The sequence below is a fragment of the Notothenia rossii genome (assembly GCF_949606895.1).
Source record: "Notothenia rossii genome assembly, chromosome: 11".
Classification (NCBI taxonomy): domain Eukaryota; kingdom Metazoa; phylum Chordata; class Actinopteri; order Perciformes; family Nototheniidae; genus Notothenia; species Notothenia rossii.
In genome coordinates this window covers 56,694,119-56,716,345 of record NC_136910.1, presented here as the reverse complement: position 1 = coordinate 56,716,345, position 22,227 = coordinate 56,694,119, and the positions used below count along the sequence as shown (strand labels likewise).

Here is a 22,227-nt window from a genome sequence, read left to right as displayed (position 1 = left end):
TTTTTTTTCTCTTGCGGGTTTATCACAAGGTGAGTTCCTTTTTTTATTTCCTGCTTTTTAAAAAACACATGTGCTCTCCAGTACAGGTTAGCTCTGAGTGTTAGCGAGGCTTGCTAATGTAAACAAAGACGAGATTACGTCCAAAACACGTCAGGCATTGTTTCTGATAGCAACTCTCTGTGGGTCAGCCACCAATTATTCCAGGCTGACGTCAGCTCGGATGGAATCTGTATCCGCTCGTTTTACACCCGTTTTTTTTAAAGATTTGGGTACGGAGGAAAAGAGAGGGTTTTATTTTCTGACGCTGCGTGAGTTCCCCGACGCACCGGGGACACATATTTATGTATAAAAGACATCAAAAAGTGCATTTTGCATGATAGGTCCCCTAAGAAATTATATATTGATTTAACGTGAGCAATGCACATATTTGTTTCCCTGACTCCTCAGTCATCAGTGTGAGAACAAGAGGAGAGAAAAGAGTGAGGAAGATATCGAGGTTAAAAGGTCATCTTCCTGTGAATAACCCTCCCATTCAGACTGCAGGAGGGGGAGGGGTGTTCGGGGATTGTTACATCATGAAAAGCACATTCCCCCTCCTCTCTGCTGATTCAAATAGGAAGAGAAAGCACTCTCGCCTGAACACAGATTGATGCAAATTCACAGCGAGTCACGTGGTTCTCGATCGAGTGGAAGGAAGCATCCTCGTTCGCAGGGAAGGAAACGAGGAAGAAGTGACTGTGTTAGAGGGTGGGGAATAAAATGCTGAATGGCTGAGAGGATGACATCATTCTGGCGATCCACAGAAACACGTACAGTACAGACAGTTGCTCCATTTAAAATAAATAAAAAAATAAGAATAAAAAAAATAAGAATAAATATAAAAAAAATAAGAATAAATAAAATATAAAAGATAATAATAAATAGAAATAAAGTAAATAATTAAAAATATATATTTAAAAAAAATACATATATAAATACAAATACAATATAAATAATATATAAAATTATATATACAATGAGCACAGATTGAGCAGGGATGCAACTCCCAGTGAGTCACGTGAGCTCGCTCAGGAAACATCCTCCTTCCTCCTGGAGCCGGAAACGAGGAAGATGTCATTGTATTAAAGGAAAAATAAAATGCTTAATGGCTGACTCAGGTACACACACACACACACACACACACACACACACACACACACACACACACACACACACACACACACACACACACACACACACACACACACACACACACACACACACACACACACACACACACACACACACACACACACACACACACACACACACACACACACACACAGATAATAAGCAATGACACACCGCTAAAATTAGCATCAGCTCCATGGAGGATGCTGCTTCTCATCACAGAAACCCCTCCCTCCTCCTCCTCCTCCTCCTCCTCCTCCTCCTCTCTTCCTGTCTGTGAGGAAAAGATTAAACACATCTTTCTCTTTCTATTTCTCTTTAGGGAATACAAAGACCCCTACTCACCACTGGAGTCTCTGTCCCGGTGTGTCTCAGAGCATGGATGTGCTGCCTTTCCTGCTTTTTCTCCCAGTCTCTCGTAGAGATGCTCAGCTTACAAAACAGCTCACAGCTTCCACCATTTTGTGGTCACATGATCTGGGCCATTACCAAATAAGGGCGATCACCTGCTCTGACAGCTCTCCGTGCTCAGCAGCTTCCACAGGCGGCGCAACTGAATGGAAAAAATAGGAGGAGTGGCGTTTGTATCATTATTTTCCGCGTCTGGAGGGGATAAACTGGCTTTATTACTACATGAGAGGAAAGCGGGGCTATATTCATGTAATAATTAACCTGACTGAGCAGCTGCAAGATTGCTTTAGACCTTAGGGTTTAAAAAAAAAAGCAATACCTCTCAGAAATTGCCAATTTGTTGTGCTTGTATCATATTAAAGAGGACATATTATGCTCATTTTCAGGTTGATATTTGCTTTTGGTGCCTCTTTACATGCTTTAATCAGTATGTAGTGTCTCTACTTTAAAGAGTCCTCTCCTGCTGATGTTCAAGTGTATATCAGTATGTAGTGTCTCTACTTTAAAGAGTCCTCTCCTGCTGATGTTCAGGTGTATATCAGTATGTAGTGTCTCTACTTTAAAGAGTCCTCTCCTGCTGATGTTCAGGTGTATGTCAGTATGTAGTGTCTCTACTTTAAAGAGTCCTCTCCTGCTGATGTTCAGGTGTATATCAGTATGTATTGTCTCTACTTTAAAGAGTCCTCTCCTGCTGATGTTCAGGTGTATATCAGTATGTAGTGTCTCTACTTTAAAGAGTCCTCTGCTGCTGATGTTCAGGTGTATATCAGTATGTAGTGTCTCTACTTTAAAGAGTCCTCTGCTGCTGATGTTCAGGTGTATATCAGTATGTAGTGTCTCTACTTTAAAGAGTCCTCTCCTGCTGATGTTCAGGTGTATGTCAGTATGTAGTGTCTCTACTTTAAAGAGTCCTCTCCTGCTGATGTTCAGGTGTATATCAGTATGTAGTGTCTCTACTTTAAAGAGTTCTCTCCTGCTGATGTTCAGGTGTATGTCAGTATGTAGTGTCTCTACTTTAAAGAGTCCTCTCCTGCTGATTTTCAGGTGTATATCAGTATGTAGTGTCTCTACTTTAAAGAGTCCTCTCCTGCTGATGTTCAGGTGTATATCAGTATGTAGTGTCTCTACTTTAAAGAGTCCTCTCCTGCTGATGTTCAGATGTATATCAGTATGTAGTGTCTCTACTTTAAAGAGTCCTCTCCTGCTGATGTTCAGGTTCATATCAGTATGTAGTGTCTCTACTTTAAAGAGTCCTCTCCTGCTGATGTTCAGGTGTATGTCAGTATGTAGTGTCTCTACTTTAAAGAGTCCTCTCCTGCTGATGTTCAGGTGTATATCAGTATGTAGTGTCTCTACTTTAAAGAGTCCTCTCCTGCTGATGTTCAGGTGTATATCAGTATGTAGTGTCTCTACTTTAAAGAGTCCTCTCCTGCTGATGTTCAGGTGTATATCAGTATGTAGTGTCTCTACTTTAAAGAGTCCTCTGCTGCTGATGTTCAGGTGTATATCAGTATGTAGTGTCTCTACTTTAAAGAGTCCTCTCCTGCTGATGTTCAGGTGTATGTCAGTATGTAGTGTCTCTACTTTAAAGAGTCCTCTCCTGCTGATGTTCAGGTGTATATCAGTATGTAGTGTCTCTACTTTAAAGAGTCCTCTCCTGCTGATGTTCAGGTGTATATCAGTATGTAGTGTCTCTACTTTAAAGAGTCCTCTCCTGCTGATGTTCAGGTGTATATCAGTATGTAGTGTCTCTACTTTAAAGAGTGCTCTCCTGCTGATGTTCAGGTGTATATCAGTATGTAGTGTCTCTACTTTAAAGAGTCCTCTGCTGCTGATGTTCAGGTGTATATCAGTATGTAGTGTCTCTACTTTAAAGAGTCCTCTCCTGCTGATGTTCAGGTGTATGTCAGTATGTAGTGTCTCTACTTTAAAGAGTCCTCTCCTGCTGATGTTCAGGTGTATATCAGTATGTAGTGTCTCTACTTTAAAGAGTCCTCTCCTGCTGATGTTCAGGTGTATATCAGTATGTAGTGTCTCTACTTTAAAGAGTCCTCTCCTGCTGATGTTCAGGTGTATATCAGTATGTAGTGTCTCTACTTTAAAGAGTCCTCTCCTGCTGATGTTCAGGTGTATATCAGTATGTAGTGTCTCTACTTTAAAGAGTCCTCTCCTGCTGATATTCAGGTTCATATCAGTATGTAGTGTCTCTACTTTAAAGAGTCCTCTCCTGCTGATATTCAGGTTCATATCAGTATGTAGTGTCTCTACTTTAAAGAGTCCTCTCCTGCTGATGTTCAGGTGTATATCAGTATGTAGTGTCTCTACTTTAAAGAGTCCTCTCCTGCTGATGTTCAGGTGTATATCAGTATGTAGTGTCTCTACTTTAAAGAGTCCTCTCCTGCTGATGTTCAGGTGTATATCAGTATGTAGTGTCTCTACTTTAAAGAGTCCTCTCCTGCTGATGTTCAGGTGTATATCAGTATGTAGTGTCTCTACTTTAAAGAGTCCTCTCCTGCTGATGTTCAGGTGTATATCAGTATGTAGTGTCTCTACTTTAAAGAGTCCTCTCCTGCTGATATTCAGGTTCATATCAGTATGTAGTGTCTCTACTTTAAAGAGTCCTCTCCTGCTGATATTCAGGTTCATATCAGTATGTAGTGTATCTACTTTAAAGAGTCCTCTCCTGCTGATGTTCAGGTGTATATCAGTATGTAGTGTATCTACTTTAAAGAGTCCTCTCCTGCTGATGTTCAGGTGTATATCAGTATGTAGTGTCTCTACATGTCTCCATGCTTTAATGTTAAAAAAACTCTTTATTTTTCTCATACTGCCTGTGTTGCAGCACCTCTTTTCACCCTCCGTCTGAAACCAGAGCCCAGTCTGCTCTGATTGGTTAGCTGGCCGGCTCTGTTGTGATTTGTCAACCGCTAATAGATGTCCCGCCCCTTAGCCTATCAGGTACAATGTGTTGGAGCGCTAGCCAATAGGAGTGTTACGTAAAGATGTCTATGTCCCTGAAAGTGGGATTTCAGCCTTTGCAGACCATTTACATGCACAGAAACCTACAGGAAAAGGGAAAACCCCAAAAAGCATAATAGGGCCTCTTTAAATAATCAAACCGCTCAGAAACAATAATGTTAAGACAACTTCAAATGTGTCCTTTATATTGTGCATTAACTCTGAACAAGCAAACTACTGTAAAGCCACAAAGCAGATAAAATCAATATTACCTACTCAGACTCTCCTTCCACAGAAACAGGCGTTGTTCTCTCCAAAGCTGAATATCTCTTTCTCTCTTTAGTCCCAACGGTAAGACAGGAAGACAGACAAGCAGCCTCACAGACCTTTGCACACCACACCGTTGTTTAGCACAAAGGTTGATAACGCCTAAAGCCAAAAAGTGTGACCACGCCCAGCTTTGTGGTTAATGAGTGCAGCTGCTGTCATATGTCATCACCACACACCAGAGGGTGGAAGTAGTGGAGTACAAATACTTTGTTACTATACTTAGTACATGTTTCTGGTATCAGTACTTTACTCCACTACTTATTTTTCTGACAACTTTTTACTTTGACTTCTTACATTTTGAACCCAAATACCTGTACTTTCTACTTCTTACATGTTGAACACAAATACCTGTACTTTCTACTTCTTACATGTTGAACTCAAATACCTGTACTTTCTACTTCTCACATGTTGAACACAAATACCTGTACTTTCTACTTCTTACATGTTGAACTCAAATACCTGTACTTTCTACTTCTCTCATTTTCCAAACAGGCTGGTTCCTTTAGTCTGAATGTGTGTTTGGTGGCGTGATCATTATTATTTAGAGTCATTGCGTGCCTATTGATTTGAACACGATCCGTGTATCCATCATTTCCTGGTCTTCTCTAAAGAAGAGGGACCAATGAAAACGTTGTCATGTTGCCGTTGTTCACCATGGAAACATTCATTAGCTAACAATGACATTATTGTTCTATTAATATAAAGGGAGGTCAGGTACTCTTTAAAACAGCTGCTAGTTATGGGTACTTTTTACTGAAGTACATTTCAAAGCCTCTTTACTTTGACTTGAGTAAAGAAGTTTAGTCAGTACTTCTACTTTCACCAGAGTATTTTTAAACACGAGTATCTTTACTTCTACTTGAGGAAAGGAAGTGTTTACTTTTGCCATCTCTGCCACACACACACCAACACTGGTAAAAATACTTATGTGCAATATATACTTTTTTTACAGTCTAATATTGCTATTACTGGTTCACCTTAAGACTGTTACAAAACTGTTAACGCTTTGCAATATCTACTTTCACAATATAGCTAGTTTCATACTCTTAAGGTAAGACACCATTAATAGGGTAATTTGTTTAACTTAAAGATATCTGCAAGACAATTCTCCAGTTGATTACGTACATCAAGACAATTGTTTTTTGTATTATAAACATTTTGTGAAATAGCATGCTTAAATATGCAAATGAACCATTATCCAATTAGATATATACACTGCTATTCATTTTCCATCCGCCAATTTCTTCCCTCTTTGTAACGAATAAAGGATATCTGATCATTTGTTCACGAAACCGTATGTTTGTTTTTACATTTAAAGTTATGTGAAAGGTGAAAAAAGATAAACCTGCATATTTTAAAATGTCTGACTTCATTTAGTTTAAAAACACAAATTCAGGTGATTTCAGTTTGTATATTTCTTTCAGTTAGTGAAATAAACAGATAAGAAAACGTTCACAATCCAGTATGAAAACACTTATTTGGGTGATTTTAATATCTATATGTCAAAGTTGTTAAGAAAAAAAAGAAGGGTGAGGGTAGGAGCGAATACACATATTTCTATATACATTTGTATTCCTCGGGATTGTGGGAAACGGTATTTTCGATCTCTCTGTCTGTACACACAAACTGAAAGGTTGACAATAAAGTTGACTTTGACTTTGAAGGTAGAATGAGAGCTTGTACATCTGTTTTCAATATCCAAACATTTTTTAATTATTGACAAAATAAGATTAGGAACAGTGCTGAATATATGCTGCTGCTACGCAAACATTTCCCAAGTTGGGATCAATAAAGTATCTATATATCTATATCTATCTATCTATCTATCTATCTATCTATCTATCTATCTATCTATCTATCTATCTATCTATCTATCTATCTATCCCTCTATCTATCTATCTATCTATCTATCCATCTATCTATCTATCTATCTAGTCCAGGGGGGTCAAACTCAAATACACAGTTGGCCAACATAAAGAAATGGGTACTAGTCGAGTCAATAATGTTTATTGCAGAACTTATTGAAATGAACTTATTGCACATATTAAACCTGGAACTAACAAAGCTTCAATGATTGCCTATAAAAACAACATTAAACATTAAATAATCAGTTGATTCATTTCTTATGGCTCTATCTGCAGCTTTTCCAGAGTCATTTCTTATGAGTACATTTTCCCACAGGCCAACAACAGCTTCAACAAAACTATTTCCCTCAAAGAGAAACCAAACATGCCCTGTTGTCGTGAGAGAGAAAGTGCAGAAGGAAACATCCATTAAACTCAGTGTGCTGCTCTGTGATGCTAGTTCAGATACTTGGCATCTCATCTTGGGTGCAAGTTCATCAATGTTTGGGCTCAGGCTCTGAGCGGAGGAGACCCTCAGGATGGAGTGAAGGTGAGCGTGCAATATACCGGAGGGCCAGATCTAATAGTGATTAGAAATTATCCTGCGGGCCGAAATTAAATCCACCACGGGCCTGATTTGGCCCCCGGGCCTCGAGTTTGACACATGTGATCAAGTCAGTCTAGTTCCCGGCTTTTCTTTTGTTTCCTGTTAGTCCCGATGGGTTGATGAGTATTTGTCTAACCAGTTTGATATAAAGGATTGGGTGTCTCCCAAACTGAATAAAAATAACTCTTATATAATAACCCAGGAGGATAATTAACTAGGGCTGAACCAGAACGCTCAGAGCTTCATCATACCACAGAAATCTAAATTCAAAATCAACATTTCAGTACTGCGTATCTTTCATTTTAACATGAGGTTAAAATAATGTTGTTAGTACAATTAGATAAAAAAAAATTGATGAAACATTTCGCGTTTTAAAGTCCAAAAGTTTATTGGAATAAAAATAGATGTAATAATTTCCAAAATGAAACAAGATGTTTATTTACAGCTGTATCAAGAAGGCGGTGCAGCAGCGAGCTAACTGTGCTATCATTTACATTCACAACAAAAAGTTATTGCTTAAGTGGCGACTACTTCTTATATTATTATTATCATTACATTAAATCATATTAATGTAAATTAAATAATTCTTATTTAATTATATTTCATAATAATAATAATCATACATAACATTAGCACTCAGGGTAGCTAAAGTTGCTTTCCATTAGCAAAACATTCAAGCTTTTTTAAAGATAAGTAAGTAAAGGTAATCCTAATAGAAAACAAATAAATTGCTTAAAATGAGAAGGGAATAAATAAAAACCACCCGAACAAACCCTAAAGTCCGGCACTTGTTTTCAGGGGTTTTCTTAAATATGATAACAATACACATTTCCAGTCTCTTACCTGGAACGGCTGCCTACCTTTGATGTCTTTGAACACACTGCAGCCGACAAGAGATTAAAAAAAAGGTCCATAACGTTTTACGACATGTGACCGAAGGCTCCTTCTTCTTCCTGAAAAGCGTCACTCTGTCCGTCTGCACCCCGCCTTATTCCAGGTTAAATACGTCAATGTTCTCCTTGAAGATTGTGTCTTTGACCGAGCTGAAGATGATCTTGATGTTCTTGGTGTCCGTGGCACAGGTGAAGTGTTTGTAGAGACTTTTGGGATGGTCGCCGTGGTTCTGCACGTACATTTGCAAGATGAACTCTTGTGCTGCTTTGGCATCTCCCTGAGGACCTGTGGAGGAAAGAGAGGAAATGACATTCTGAGAGACGATCCCAGCATTGATCCATCACTCACTTCTCCCAACAGATAGACATTTTAAAGCAGGGGAGTCCAAACTGTTCTCACTGAGGGTCACATATAGAAAAACATACGAAGGGCTGGACCTCACTAGTGGTGAGGCATATTGCTTCCTAAATTAAATTACGAGTTAGCAGATTCAATCAAATACGTATATCACAGCTCCCCATCAGTTTTCATTTATTTCGTAGGCAGCTCGTTCAAAACAGAAGCCTCAGATTGCTGATGAAAAGGGGAAATATGAAGGGTCTCTTTCAAGCTTGTTATGTAAATAAATTATTGTGCTTTTTTATCAACAAAGATTGACTGAATTTATTTGAAAAGTGGGATTATTAACACACATATATATATATATATATATATATATATATCTAAGAAGTACAATATAAGACAAGCACAAGTTTCAGGTTTGGGCCATTTTCCATTATACTGTTAGAATTTGAATTTGGTCTTTCCAGAGGTCTGTTAATTTTTGCTAACAGACCGTTGCTAAGAGAACAGACCGTTGCTAAGGAGAACAGAACGTTGCTGAGGAGAACAGACCTTTGCTAAGGAGAACAGAGCGTTGCTAAGGAGAACAGACCGTTGCTAAGGATAACAAATTGTTGCTAAGGAGAACAGACCGTTGCTAAGGAGAACAGACCGTTGCTAAGGAGAACAGACCGTTGCTAAGGAGAACAGACCGTTGCTAAGGATAACAAACTGTTGCTAAGGAGAACAGACCGTTGCTAAGGAGAACAAACCGTTGCTAAGGAGAACAGACCGTTGCTGAGGAGAACAGACCGTTGCTAAGGAGAACAGAACGTTGCTGAGGAGGATAAAGGGACTATGTGCTGTCATATCAATCTGCAGAAAGCAGTCGGTGGTTAATTTAACGACAGCTGTGGACAACAAACATTAGCTTTCATTCATCAGAAAACCCAGTGGAATACTTTAGGAGTATTTATTTTTATATTTGTGCCAGGAAAGAAAAGAAAAAGAGCAATATGCAAGCGAGGCGGTAAATCAACAAATCATTTTAGTTGCAACTAAATATGCAGTTTTGCAGTTTTATTTATAACACAGTACACAGTATATAAAAGAACGTTATATGTTTTCAAACTACAGGTTCTGAAGGCAGTCAGATGTATGAAATGAAGTCAAAAGTACATCATTTCCCTCTGAAATGTTTATTAAATAGTAAAAAGGGATTTTATTCACATGCTTTACCTTTGAAGGCCGGGAAGTATGTCGCCAAATGAGAGCGTGAGATCTTCTCCTCCAGCAGGTCCTTTTTGTTCAGGAAGAGGATGGTGGAGGACTCCTGGAAAAAGGAGTAGGAGAGGATGGTCTTGAACAAGGCGAGGCTTTCTTGCAGTCGATTCTGAAGAAAAAAGATGGGAGAAAAGTCAAAAAGACTGATATTCGGTTTTTTAAAGATAAATTAAAGGTCCCCTATCATACTGTTTTTCATCAATATATCACAGGTCTCAGATATATCCAGAGCCTGTCTCTGATTGGCTGAAACACCAAACAGATCATTGCAGCATTACCCATAATCCCCTCTGTTTAAGCCCTGTTTCCAAAGTGCTGATTCTCTGTCTGTTACTTTAGATGAAAATAAGGAGCCCCTCCCCACGCCCCTCTGAGAGACATTTGGTTACAAAGAACTCAATGGTGCTCTAGGAGGAGATTCAGGTGATAAGGGGGGGGGGGGGGGGGGGGGGGTTACCTTGGTTGCTGATTGGCTAATGGTTACACAAGACAAAACATCGTTATGACATCATAAAGTGACCAAAATCTGATCAGCTCATTTTCAGACAGGTTTTTATAGAAATGGATCAAAAAGAGAGAGAATCTTTGTTCCTGAAACTTTCAGAGTCTCTTTCCACAGAGGGGACACATGTTGATGTAGAAGAGACATGAAGAAGAGGGGACACATGTTGATGGAGAAGAGACATGAAGAAGAGGGGACACATGTTGACATAGAAGAGACATGGAGAAGAGGGGACACATGTTGATGTAGAAGAGACATGTAGAAGAGGGGACACATGTTGATGTAGAAGAGACATGAAGAAGAGGGGACACATGTAGATGTAGATGAGGGGACACATGTTGATGTAGAAGAGACATGAAGAAGAGGGGACACATGTTGATGTAGAAGAGACATGGAGAAGAGGGGACACATGTTGATGTTGAAGAGACATGAAGAAGAGGGGACACATGTTGATGTAGAAGAGACATGAAGAAGAGGGGACACATGTTGATGCAGAAGAGACATGGAGAAGAGGGGACACATGTTGATGTAGAAGAGACATGAAGAAGAGGGGACACATGTTGATGGAGAAGAGACATGAAGAAGAGGGGACACATGTTGACATAGAAGAGACATGGAGAAGAGGGGACACATGTTGATGTAGAAGAGACATGTAGAAGAGGGGACACATGTTGATGTAGAAGAGACATGAAGAAGAGGGGACACATGTTGATGTAGAAGAGACATGAAGAAGAGGGGACACATGTTGATGTAGAAGATACATGAAGAAGAGGGGACACATGTTGATGTAGAAGAGACATGGAGAAGAGGGGACACATGTTGATGTAGAAGAGACATGAAGAAGAGGGGACACATGTTGATGTAGAAGATACATGAAGAAGAGGGGACACATGTTGATGTAGAAGAGACATGAAGAAGAGAAAACACATGTTGATGTAGAAGAGACATGAAGAAGAGGGGACACAGGTTGATGTAGAAGAGACATGAAGAAGAGGGGACACATGTTGATGTAGAAGAGACATGAAGAAGAGGGGACACATGTTGATGTAGAAGAGACATGAAGAAGAGGGGACACATGTTGATGTAGAAGAGACATGAAGAAGAGGGGACACATGTTGATGTAGAAGAGACATGGAGAAGAGGGGACACATGTTGATGTAGAAGAGACATGAAGAAGAGGGGACACATGTTGATGTAGAAGAGACATGGAGAAGAGGGGACACAGGTTGATGTAAAAGAGACATGAAGAAGAGGGGACACAGGTTGATGTAGAAGAGACATGGAGAAGAGGGGACACATGTTGATGTAGAAGAGACATGAAGAAGAGGGGACACATGTTGATGTAGAAGAGACATGAAGAAGAGGGGACACATGTAGATGTAGATGAGGGGACACATGTTGATGTAGAAGAGACATGAAGAAGAGGGGACACATGTTGATGTAGAAGAGACATGGAGAAGAGGGGACACATGTTGATGTTGAAGAGACATGAAGAAGAGGGGACACATGTTGATGTAGAAGAGACATGAAGAAGAGGGGACACATGTTGATGCTGAAGAGACATGGAGAAGAGGGGACACATGTTGATGTAGAAGAGACATGAAGAAGAGGGGACACAGGTTGATGTAGAAGAGACATGGAGAAGAGGGGACACATGTTGATGTAGAAGAGACATGAAGAAGAGGGGACACATGTAGATGTAGATGAGGGGACACATGTTGATGTAGAAGAGACATGAAGAAGAGGGGACACATGTTGATGTAGAAGAGACATGGAGAAGAGGGGACACATGTTGATGTTGAAGAGACATGAAGAAGAGGGGACACATGTTGATGTAGAAGAGACATGAAGAAGAGGGGACACATGTAGATGTAGATGAGACATGAAGAAGAGGGGACACATGTAGATGTAGATGAGGGGACACATGTTGATGTAGAAGAGACATGAAGAAGAGGGGACACATGTTGATGTAGAAGAGACATGAAGAAGAGGGGACACATGTTGATGTAGAAGAGACATGGAGAAGAGGGGACACATGTTGATGTAGAAGAGACATGAAGAAGAGGGGACACATGTTGATGCTCAAGAGACATGGAGAAGAGGGGACACATGTTGATGTAGAAGAGACATGGAGAAGAGGATTTTGCACAATAGGTGACCTTTAAATAAAATGCAGCTGTGTCAGAAGAAAGTAAACTCACATCGTTCTCGCTCTCGAAAAGGACCTGATCGTACTCGCTGAGCGCCGCCAGGAAGATGATGGTCTTGACGTTTTCAAAGCAGTGGATCCACTTCCTCCTCTCAGAACGCTGCCCCCCCACATCCACCATCCTGAAAGAGACACACAGTCATTAAAGGATTATTAAAGGAATAGTTCTCTAAGTTGAGATGCCCATTTGACTTCTGCCAAGGGATAGATGAGAAGATGCTTAATATGAATCTGTAGATTGGCTCAGCATAAATACTAGAAACAACAAAAAACTAAACGCACACTAATTATTATGTCATGTGATAAATGGAGAGTGCTTATTGGTGAGCTATTAGCTTTTAGCATGCTAAAATAGGCTAATCGACCAGCTGATTTCACAGTTAGCCCGTAGACATGACAGTGGTATTTCTCCTACAATACTTGGAAAAGCTTTGTCTTTAACAGATTCACTCTCTCAATTTCTTGTAGCTCCAAAATGTTGCACAAGTTCCTTGAGAGAAAAACATTGTCAGAAACTTGGAATGCAATTATTTGTGTGTTTCTTTAGACAAAGAACTTAAAAAATGTCACCATCCCGCTACTGTCATTGACCGCAGCCTTACTCTCATTCAAACTGATTATTAGGATCTGCTGCTAAAATTTAAAGGGGACCTATCATGCAAAATGCACCTTTGTACGTCTTTTCTACATGAACATGTGTCCCCGGTGTTCCAGGGAACTCACCAAGTGTCAGAAAACACAACCCTCTCTATTTTCCTCCATACCCAAATCTCTAAAAACGGGGCTGCAACGGATCTAATACAGACTGTTCCAGATTTGAACACTTCTCTGACGTCACAGAAGTGGCGCTACGGCTATTGGGCCAACTCCACCAATCAGGAGGAGACAACCACGGACATTGCCGTTGGAAAGCGCTGGAGACGCTGTAGCAGTGGCGAGCCGTCAGGGCCCTCTAGGCCCTCTGTGAGGGCCTAAGATATTCTAAAAAATAATATTTAAAAACATTAAAAAATATATATATTTTTTAAATATTATTTTTGTTATATTTTTCCTTAGTTTTACCGAAAAAAACTTGATTTAATTGTATTTACAATATAATTTCCAAAGAAATAAATCCTTCGAATCTGCCTGTTCAGTCTCTGTTTGAATGTGAAGGGTTACATGAAAGAAGCTCGTCTGGCCCTCTCTGCGATTCACAGAGGGCCCAGCTATAGTAACTGAACGAGAGAGTAATGTCAAATGACAGTACAATTGACCAATCATATCTTCCCTCTAAATGGGTGGGTTTTATTATCGCGGACTTTATGACAAGTTCCGCCCGCTGTGAAACTTTTTTCTTGTTTCCATAGCAATAACAACAACTTCCTGACAACAGCGTGAACTCGCCTTCAAAATAAAAGCATGCCAAATTACACTTAAGACATACAACTGCAACGAAAGCAACAAACACAATGCAATATCATTTTCAATTTCAAAGAACACAAATTGGGTTCACAGGTGTTGTTTTGTGTGGTAGAGGGTCGCTTTCATTGATGCGTTTTGCACCCCAGGCCGTTGTTTTGATATTCCGCTGAAGTATACGCTGTGACATAATAACTATTTTTTCCCCTTCATTTCGAGGGAAGGGGTGGGGGTCAGAGGGCCTAGGTATAAAGCTCACGGCTTGCCACTGCGCTGTAGTACATATGCCAGGCCTGTAGATGGTGCTGTTCTCACAGAATCAGCCCATGATGCAAAGACAGTGTTAAATTGAGCGAAATGAGGAATGGCTAAAATGCATGATCTGTTTGGTATTTTGAAAAATAAAAAGTATAAATATGCCTTATATAGGTATGCTCCTACACTATATTATTCAAATATAGCATGATAGTTCCACTTTAAAGTACAAAGTGATATTGTTTTCGTATTTCGTTTTTGTTTTCTGGCAATAAACGTTGAAGAGCAATCAATCGAAATGTCCAGTGGATTTTTGTACTGTGAGTCTGACACTGCTTCCCAACCCCAAGCTCTCCATGTAGAAAAGAAACATTTGAAATAAGGAGTTATAAGACAAACTGTAGGCCACTATATGCATAGTTAATGGTAATGGGGTGATGATAGCCTACCTGAAGATGATCTTATTGAACTGAAGTGAAATGTCAAAGGGGTATTCGATGATGCCGGTGGTGGGGACCCTGACCCTCAAGATGTCCTGAACATCGGGGATAAACGACCGGGCTGTGATTCTGTCCAAGTCGGTCATGTAACTGAGGAGTGAAAAAACAAAGCATTCACACTTGACTTCCTGCCTGGATACGTCTATCCTTTTTCCAACTTAGTTTAGACGTAAGAACGGCCACTACTGCATCGATGTAGCTCCATGAGACTGCCTAATGGGCGTATAAAGAGAACGTTGACATCCCGTTGTTAACAACACTCAAGTAATATCACGTCTAATCTAAGTCGATGAATTTGATCGATTCATTAACCTTAATAAGCAGCTAATTGCGTTGCCATCAGTGTAAGCAATGATGCAGAAACAGCGGTGTAGGGCAAGCAGAATATTTACGATAATCAAAAAGTTGTTGGAAAGTAACAAAGTAAATATACTCAAATATTGAAGCCGCTTACAAAAAGTTGCAAACAAAACAAACAAGCTATAAGGCTACAGATTGTTTGCTAGAATTTCTTCTTAACATCCATGCTGAATAATTAAAAGATGAATGAACATTTACTCCGCTCTGATCGATGACATATGACCATGATCGTAAATCATAAAAGAGAAAGTGCTATTTGAAAAAGATACTCTACGGAGCGACTGGAGCTGTCAAATTCATATTTCGTGGGTTTAAAACTTCTAACATGTTTAACTCAAATACCTGTACTTTCTACTTCTTACATGTTGAACACAAATACCTGTACTTTCTACTTCTTACATGTTGAACTCAAATACCTGTACTTTCTACTTCTCACATGTTGAACTCAAATACCTGTACTTTCTACTTCTTACATGTTGAACACAAATACCTGTACTTTCTACTTCTTACATGTTGAACTCAAATACCTGTACTTTCTACTTCTCACATGTTGAACTCAAATACCTGTACTTTCTACTTCTCACATGTTGAACACAAATACCTGTACTTTCTACTTCTTACATGTTGAACTCAAATACCTGTACTTCCTACTTCTTACATGTTGAACACAAATACCTGTACTTTCTACTTCTTACATGTTGAACTCAAATACCTGTACTTTCTACTTCTTACATGTTGAACTCAAATACCTGTACTTTCTACTTCTTACATGTTGAACACAAATACCTGTACTTTCTACTTCTTACATGTTGAACACAAATACCTGTACTTTCTACTTCTTACATGTTGAACTCAAATACTTGTACTTTCTACTTCTCACATTTTCCAAACAGGCTGGTTCCTTTAGTCTGAATGTGTGTTTGGTGGCGTGATCATTATTATTTAGAGTCATTGCGTGCCTATTGATTTGAACACGATCCGTGTATCCATCATTTCCTGGTCTTCTCTAAAGAAGAGGGACCAATGGAAACGTTGTCATGTTGCCGTTGGTCACCATGGAAACATTCATTAGCTAACAATGACATTATTGTTCTATTAATATAAAGGGAGGTCAGGTACTCTTTAAAACAGCTGCTAGTTATGGGTACTTTTTACTGAAGTACATTTCAAAGCCTCTTTACTTTGACTTGAGTAAAGAAGTTTAGTCAGTACTTCTACTTTTACCAGAGTATTTTTAAACACAAGTATCTGTACTCTACTTGAGTAAAGGATGTGTGTATTTTTGCCATCTCTGAATATATTAAGGTCTTACTATTTGGCAGAGTCTGATAACTGGAACTCCCTCCTGCGGTCGTAGCACCTCTGAACACCTTGGTCGCTCCACACTCTCTTAACGGCCTCCGTCTGCCAAGCCTCCAAAATGAGAACCTGGTCGTCCTCCACCTGGCTCAGCTTCTGTGCATGGCTCTGACACACACACACACACACACACACACACACACACACACACACACACACACACACACACACACACACACACACACACACACACACACACACACACACACACACACACACACACACACACACACACACACACACACACACACACACACACACACACACACACACACACACACACACACACACACACACACAGGGATATAAACAATCACTTTCAACATTTAACTGACTTATTAATAGACGAGTACCGGATAGCTTCTCTTGGACAACTGGACTTAAAGGTCCCCTATTAGGCAAAATCCTCTTCTTCATGTTCTTCATCAACATGTGTCCCCTCTTCTCCATGTCTCTTCTACTTCAACATGTGTCCCCTCTTCTCCATGTCTCTTCTACATCAACATGTGTCCCCTCTTCTTCATGTCTCTTCTACATCAACATGTGTCCCCTCTTCTCCATGTCTCTTCTACATCAACATGTGTCCCTCTTCTTCATGTCTCTTCTACATCAACATGTGTCCCCTCTTCTTCATGTCTCTTCTACATCAACCTGTGTCCCCTCTTCTTCATGTCTCTTCTACATCAACATGTGTCCCCTCTTCTTCATGTCTCTTCTACATCAACATGTGTCCCCTCTTCTCCATGTCTCTTCTACATCAACATGTGTCCCCTCTTCTCCATGTCTCTTCTACATCAACATGTGTCCCCTCTTCTCCATGTCTCTTCTACATCAACATGTGTCCCCTCTGTGGAAAGAGACTCTGACAGTTTCAGGAACAAAGATTCTCTCTCTTTTTGATCCATTTCTATAAAAACCTGTCTGAAAATGAGCTGATCAGATTTTGGCCACTTTATGATGTCATAACGATGTTTTGTCTTGTCTTGTGTAACCATTAGCCAATCAGCAACCAAGGTAACCCCCCCCCCCCCCCCCCCCCTTATCACCTGAATCTCCTCCTAGAGCACCATTGAGTTCTTTGTAACCAAATGTCTCTCAGAGGGGCGTGGGGAGGGGCTCCTTATTTTCATCTAACAGACAGAGAATCAGCACTTTGAAAACAGGGCTGAAACAGAGGGGGTTATGGGTAATGCTGCAATGATCTGTTTGGTGTTTCAGCCAATCAGAGGCAGGCTCTGTATATATCTGAGACCTGTGATATATTGATGAAAGACAGGATAACAGGGGACCTTTAAACCCTGCAGTTTCTCACAATGTTCTGGTCGTTGTCGTAGTCAATCCGCAGCTTCTTCATGGCGCTGATCAGCGCCTTGACGGCCGTGATGATGTTCTGATGCACGAGGCGAGTGAAGCCTTTCCTGTCAGCTTCACTGTATCCGGCGCCATGGAGGATCCTCATCTGCTTGATGAAAGTGCTCTTCCCACTTTCACCAGTCCCTAGGCAAATGAGATGAACGAGACCGAAAGGATGAGAAATGGGATCAGATCAAAGCGACGCCAGAAATAGGACAAACATTTAAAAATAAAATCAGCCAAACATCAATCAGCTGCAGCTCAACAGGATCTCGGCAACAAAAACAACAAGTCAATTTATTAACAATGGAAGAATACTTTTAGATCTTCAAGTTTCAGAGGTTTTTTATATATTTACCCCCGAGGCTACAGAGGTGAGTGGGTGCATTTATACTTCAAGTGTGTGCATCTGCCAAGCTTGCATTTGTTTCTATAAAACACTCCAAAACTAATCTTATTATTACTCACTTAGATATACGAGCAAATAGGTGTAATTTAAATGTATTTGCACTTACATCCATACAAACATCAGACAATAAAAACCTACATAAAAAAGACAAAACATAAATGAATAAAAAGGAACTCTTGGGTTTGATCCGTGTGAGTTAATCAGCCACCACATGCCCTTGAGTGGAACAGTAAAACACCTGCTTGGTAATTCCTCTGGATGAGAGAGTCAAAGCAAACAAAATGCCTAAAAACGTTAACCATTAGTCAGACCTTTTCCGGGGGGAAATCCAACCTCCAAACTCGAGCTGAAGTTTAAATTAGCGCTGACCTTTAAACAAAGTCATTCATGTGTAATGCATTGTTTTCAACATAACCAAAGTGGGCTGTTTTGATAGTTAAAAATCAGGCCGTCTGTGAAGCTTAATTTAATAAGACGGCTGGATACTCATCATCGTAGCTGTCCAATGAAATGATTACCTTTTAATGTCCGATACGGTATTTTTTCCTGAAATGTCCTGAAACAGTAACTTCATAATTTTGATTGCTGGCAGCTCATTTAACAACTATTAATGTTACTAGTTTGTTGTCTGCTCTTGTGCGTAGTGAATACTAAAGAAGATCATTGTCTCTGTGTTAGCTGATTATTTTGTAGAATTCTGTTGAGTACAATTCCGTGAGTGTGAGGGTATTCAAATTAACTGGTCACTAAGTCAGAGATGTGCAACTATATTTAACTTTTTGTTTTAAAATGTTTTTTTATAAATGATTATGGGAAGTGCTCTTTTTCTCACTTGAGCACCCGCCCCCCAAGAGTGTCTGTGCACATCCCTGGTTAGGGTTGACCTAGCATGGCCCTTTACAGCTATGTGAGGAATGCAGAAGGAACCGGTAACTACTTCAAAAAACCTCAACAATCCATTTAAAACCACATACCAAAGCCTTGCTATCTATTGATCCAGATACTTTTGTATTTCTCAGCTCAAGCCAACAATGACTTGCAGTTTAATTATACAGTCTGAGGTCAGTCCACCACTTCTAGATCATGGTCCCCGGAGGACATACTTCTGTTTTTGTTTCAACAACTTTTAGATGGATTGTCAAGCAACGTTAAATCTGATTCCTTCCTTTTCTTTAAAATATGTGACGTAGATATATAGATATTATGATGGTGTTTTTATTACATGTGCACCATATTTAGATAGATAGAGAGAGAGAGAGAGAGATGGATATATAGATAGATAGATAGATAGATAGATAGATAGATAGATAGATAGATAGATAGATAGATAGATAGATACTTTATTGATCCCAATTTGGGAAATGTTTGCGTTGCAGCAGCATAAAAAACAAGGCAATTTACATAAAATAAATTAAGACACAAGAAATAAACGGTGCACAGTGCTCTATATCTGCTATGGAAAATATTTCTCATAATTCATGGACACCACATTTAGCCAATTAGGGCAAATGCAATGCAACAACCGAATTAGCCAAACATTTACCGCCATCCCCCTTTCAGTGCCACGTTATGAACATGTTATATATGTTACAAACAACATGTTAGCATAGTCATTGTTAGCATGTTAGCTTGCTGATGTTAAAATGTAGCTTTAAGCACTCAAACAGCAGGCTAGCCACAATTCTTATAATTAAAATAATAATATCTAAAAAGAATGACAGTGCTACAATTGTCACAACACGATGTTCTCCTTTTACAGGAACATTTGGTTTAGCTATTAACATTTACAAAGAAAAGACACGTTTGAGTAAAGGTGTTTTTCTTCAGTTTTGCCAAGCAACCAAACTGTTGTGGTTAAAACATTTAATTCACCTGAGCTGTAACAATGTGGTAACGTATGACACTTTTAAAGTCACTTTATAGGCAACATTGAAATGCAGAGGTGGGACGTAAATATGTAATGAAGCTCCTTTTCACTTATATTAATACTATATTATATTTAATGCTGTCAAAATTATCGCGTTAACGGCGGTAATCTTTATTTTTTATTAATTGCGTTAAAATATTTAACGCATTTAACGCATGTGCAGAATGGCCCGCCCCATACATCCCACCAGTGGCAGCACCAGGGTATGGCTGGGGTAGGCTACAGCCATACCAAGAAATGGCTTAGCCCCACCATGAAAAATGATGTTAAAGTAAGCAAAATAAAGTCCACCAACTCGCGCAGAGTAAATTGCACAGACAGCAGTTAGTAAGATTGATTTCAGTAGCCACTTGTCTGGAAATACCGAAGACTAGAAACGGTTTTTAAAACTTTTGTCACGTAGTGATCGTCTTCTCAATAGAACATCTTTGATGATGTCTTCTGGCCAATCAGAATCAAGATAACGGCGTGGTGTTGTTGCAGGAAGTCCTGACGGAGAATACTTTTTGCTGTAGTAGATCTCTATATACATCGATACAACATTACGTGTTGATAGAAATCAACACGTAATGAAATAAGACCCCACGGTTTGATGATTGATAGGTGTGTGGGCTGTCTTTCATTTTGACACACAGAACAATGTTATAATAAACATACTGTATGTTAAATGGATATATCCGCCTGCTTTCATTTATCTTTCCATTCCCACAACAAGATACATAAAGAAATGGCATATTTTGGACATAGTTCGAATGGTGATTAATCTGATTAATTAATTTTTAAACTGTGATTAATCTGATTAAAAAATATAATCGTTTGACAGCCCTAATTATATTATGATGTAAGGTTCAGTTAGCGTTGCACAAAAACAACCAGTTTAAAAGTTACTTTTAACTTTTAGTACATTTCAGAGACTGTACTTCTACTTAAGTAAAAAGTTGAATCAGTACTTCTACTTTTACCAAAGTGTTTTTGTACACAAGTATCTGTACTACTTAAGTAAAGAGAGTTTGTACTTTTGCCACCTCTGTTTAAATGGAAATATCCATATTTCAAGGGAATACTTTCGTTGACGTGTCTCAGAAGATTACTGGTAGTTAATTAGTTCCCATTAATGTCAGTGGCAGTGTAAAACATGTTGGAAGTTCTTTCAGAAACTCACCCAAAAGCAGCAGCTTCACCTCATTGTGAGACTTATTTTTGTCTTGACGAAGTTGCCTCTCTATTTCTTTGTGCACCCTGAGGTTCTGCGTCTCCTCCTCAGACAGGCAGCACTCCATTGTTGTAAAAGTCCACAAACTGCACCACAGCTGACAGGGAGCAGAGAGGAAGAGGATTGGAAAATGATTTTAGTTTCGGGGGAAAGGCTTCTGTCCCAGAACAGGTGGATTGGCAACTTTCCGCAGGCATTCTTCCTCGTGCCATATCCAGTTCAGGTGCATTCCACATTCCTGAGGATGGGCGGAAAGGAACCGAGCTGAAAGTTATGTAAATGTGGACAGAACTATATGGAAAGTGCCATAATATGCAAGTTTTTATCTATAATGTATCAAATAAATGAAAAAAGTGGAGTTTATGGCACTGTTGGCTTTCCGTACTACAGCTCAATACTGCCATGAGCATATAAATCATTTTAAAGAGTCCCTGTCACTAACCTGTTCTTCTACTGTGACTCATAAACACTATCATTAAACTGAAGTTACTTTCCTCCGAAGTACATTTCACCTGTCAACACTTGGCACAGGAGTATGAAAAATGATCCTGCCTGTTTTTTAGTCATTAACTCTGCGAAGAAAACGATTTCATAGAAACAATCAGACATAGAAAATGGACCACAAGAGTCTGTGTACATTTATAAATGTGTCAGGCTTGAAAGTTAAAAAACCTAAAATCCTGTGTAAGAAGTTTGAAAGAAGAGGGACTTCATTTTGTAGCTTCTGCTGCATTTTACTGTTATTTAAAGCAGCTCATTTACAGGTGTATATCAGTATGAAGTGTCTCTACTTTAAAGAGTCCTCTCCTGCTGATTTTCAGGTGTATATCAGTATGTAATGTCTCTACTTTAAAGAGTCCTCTCCTGCTGATGTTCAGGTGTATATCAGTATGTAGTGTCTCTACTTTAAAGAGTCCTCT

General features: G+C 39.5%; 1 protein-coding gene across 1 annotated transcript; it reads right to left on the bottom strand.

Annotated features, from left to right (window-relative positions):
- Positions 1-7,682: 7,682 nt before the first annotated feature.
- Positions 7,683-21,474, bottom strand: LOC307024037 (guanine nucleotide-binding protein subunit alpha-14-like). Its single transcript, XM_079657815.1, has 7 exons — positions 21,257-21,474; positions 17,718-17,902; positions 16,359-16,513; positions 14,636-14,776; positions 12,523-12,652; positions 9,775-9,928; positions 7,683-8,499 (listed from the first exon to the last, which is right to left on the bottom strand). Exons 1-7 carry the CDS (start codon positions 21,372-21,374, stop codon positions 8,309-8,311), a joined length of 1,074 nt encoding a protein of 357 aa, XP_079513941.1. The 5' UTR covers positions 21,375-21,474; the 3' UTR covers positions 7,683-8,308.
- Positions 21,475-22,227: the final 753 nt, after the last annotated feature.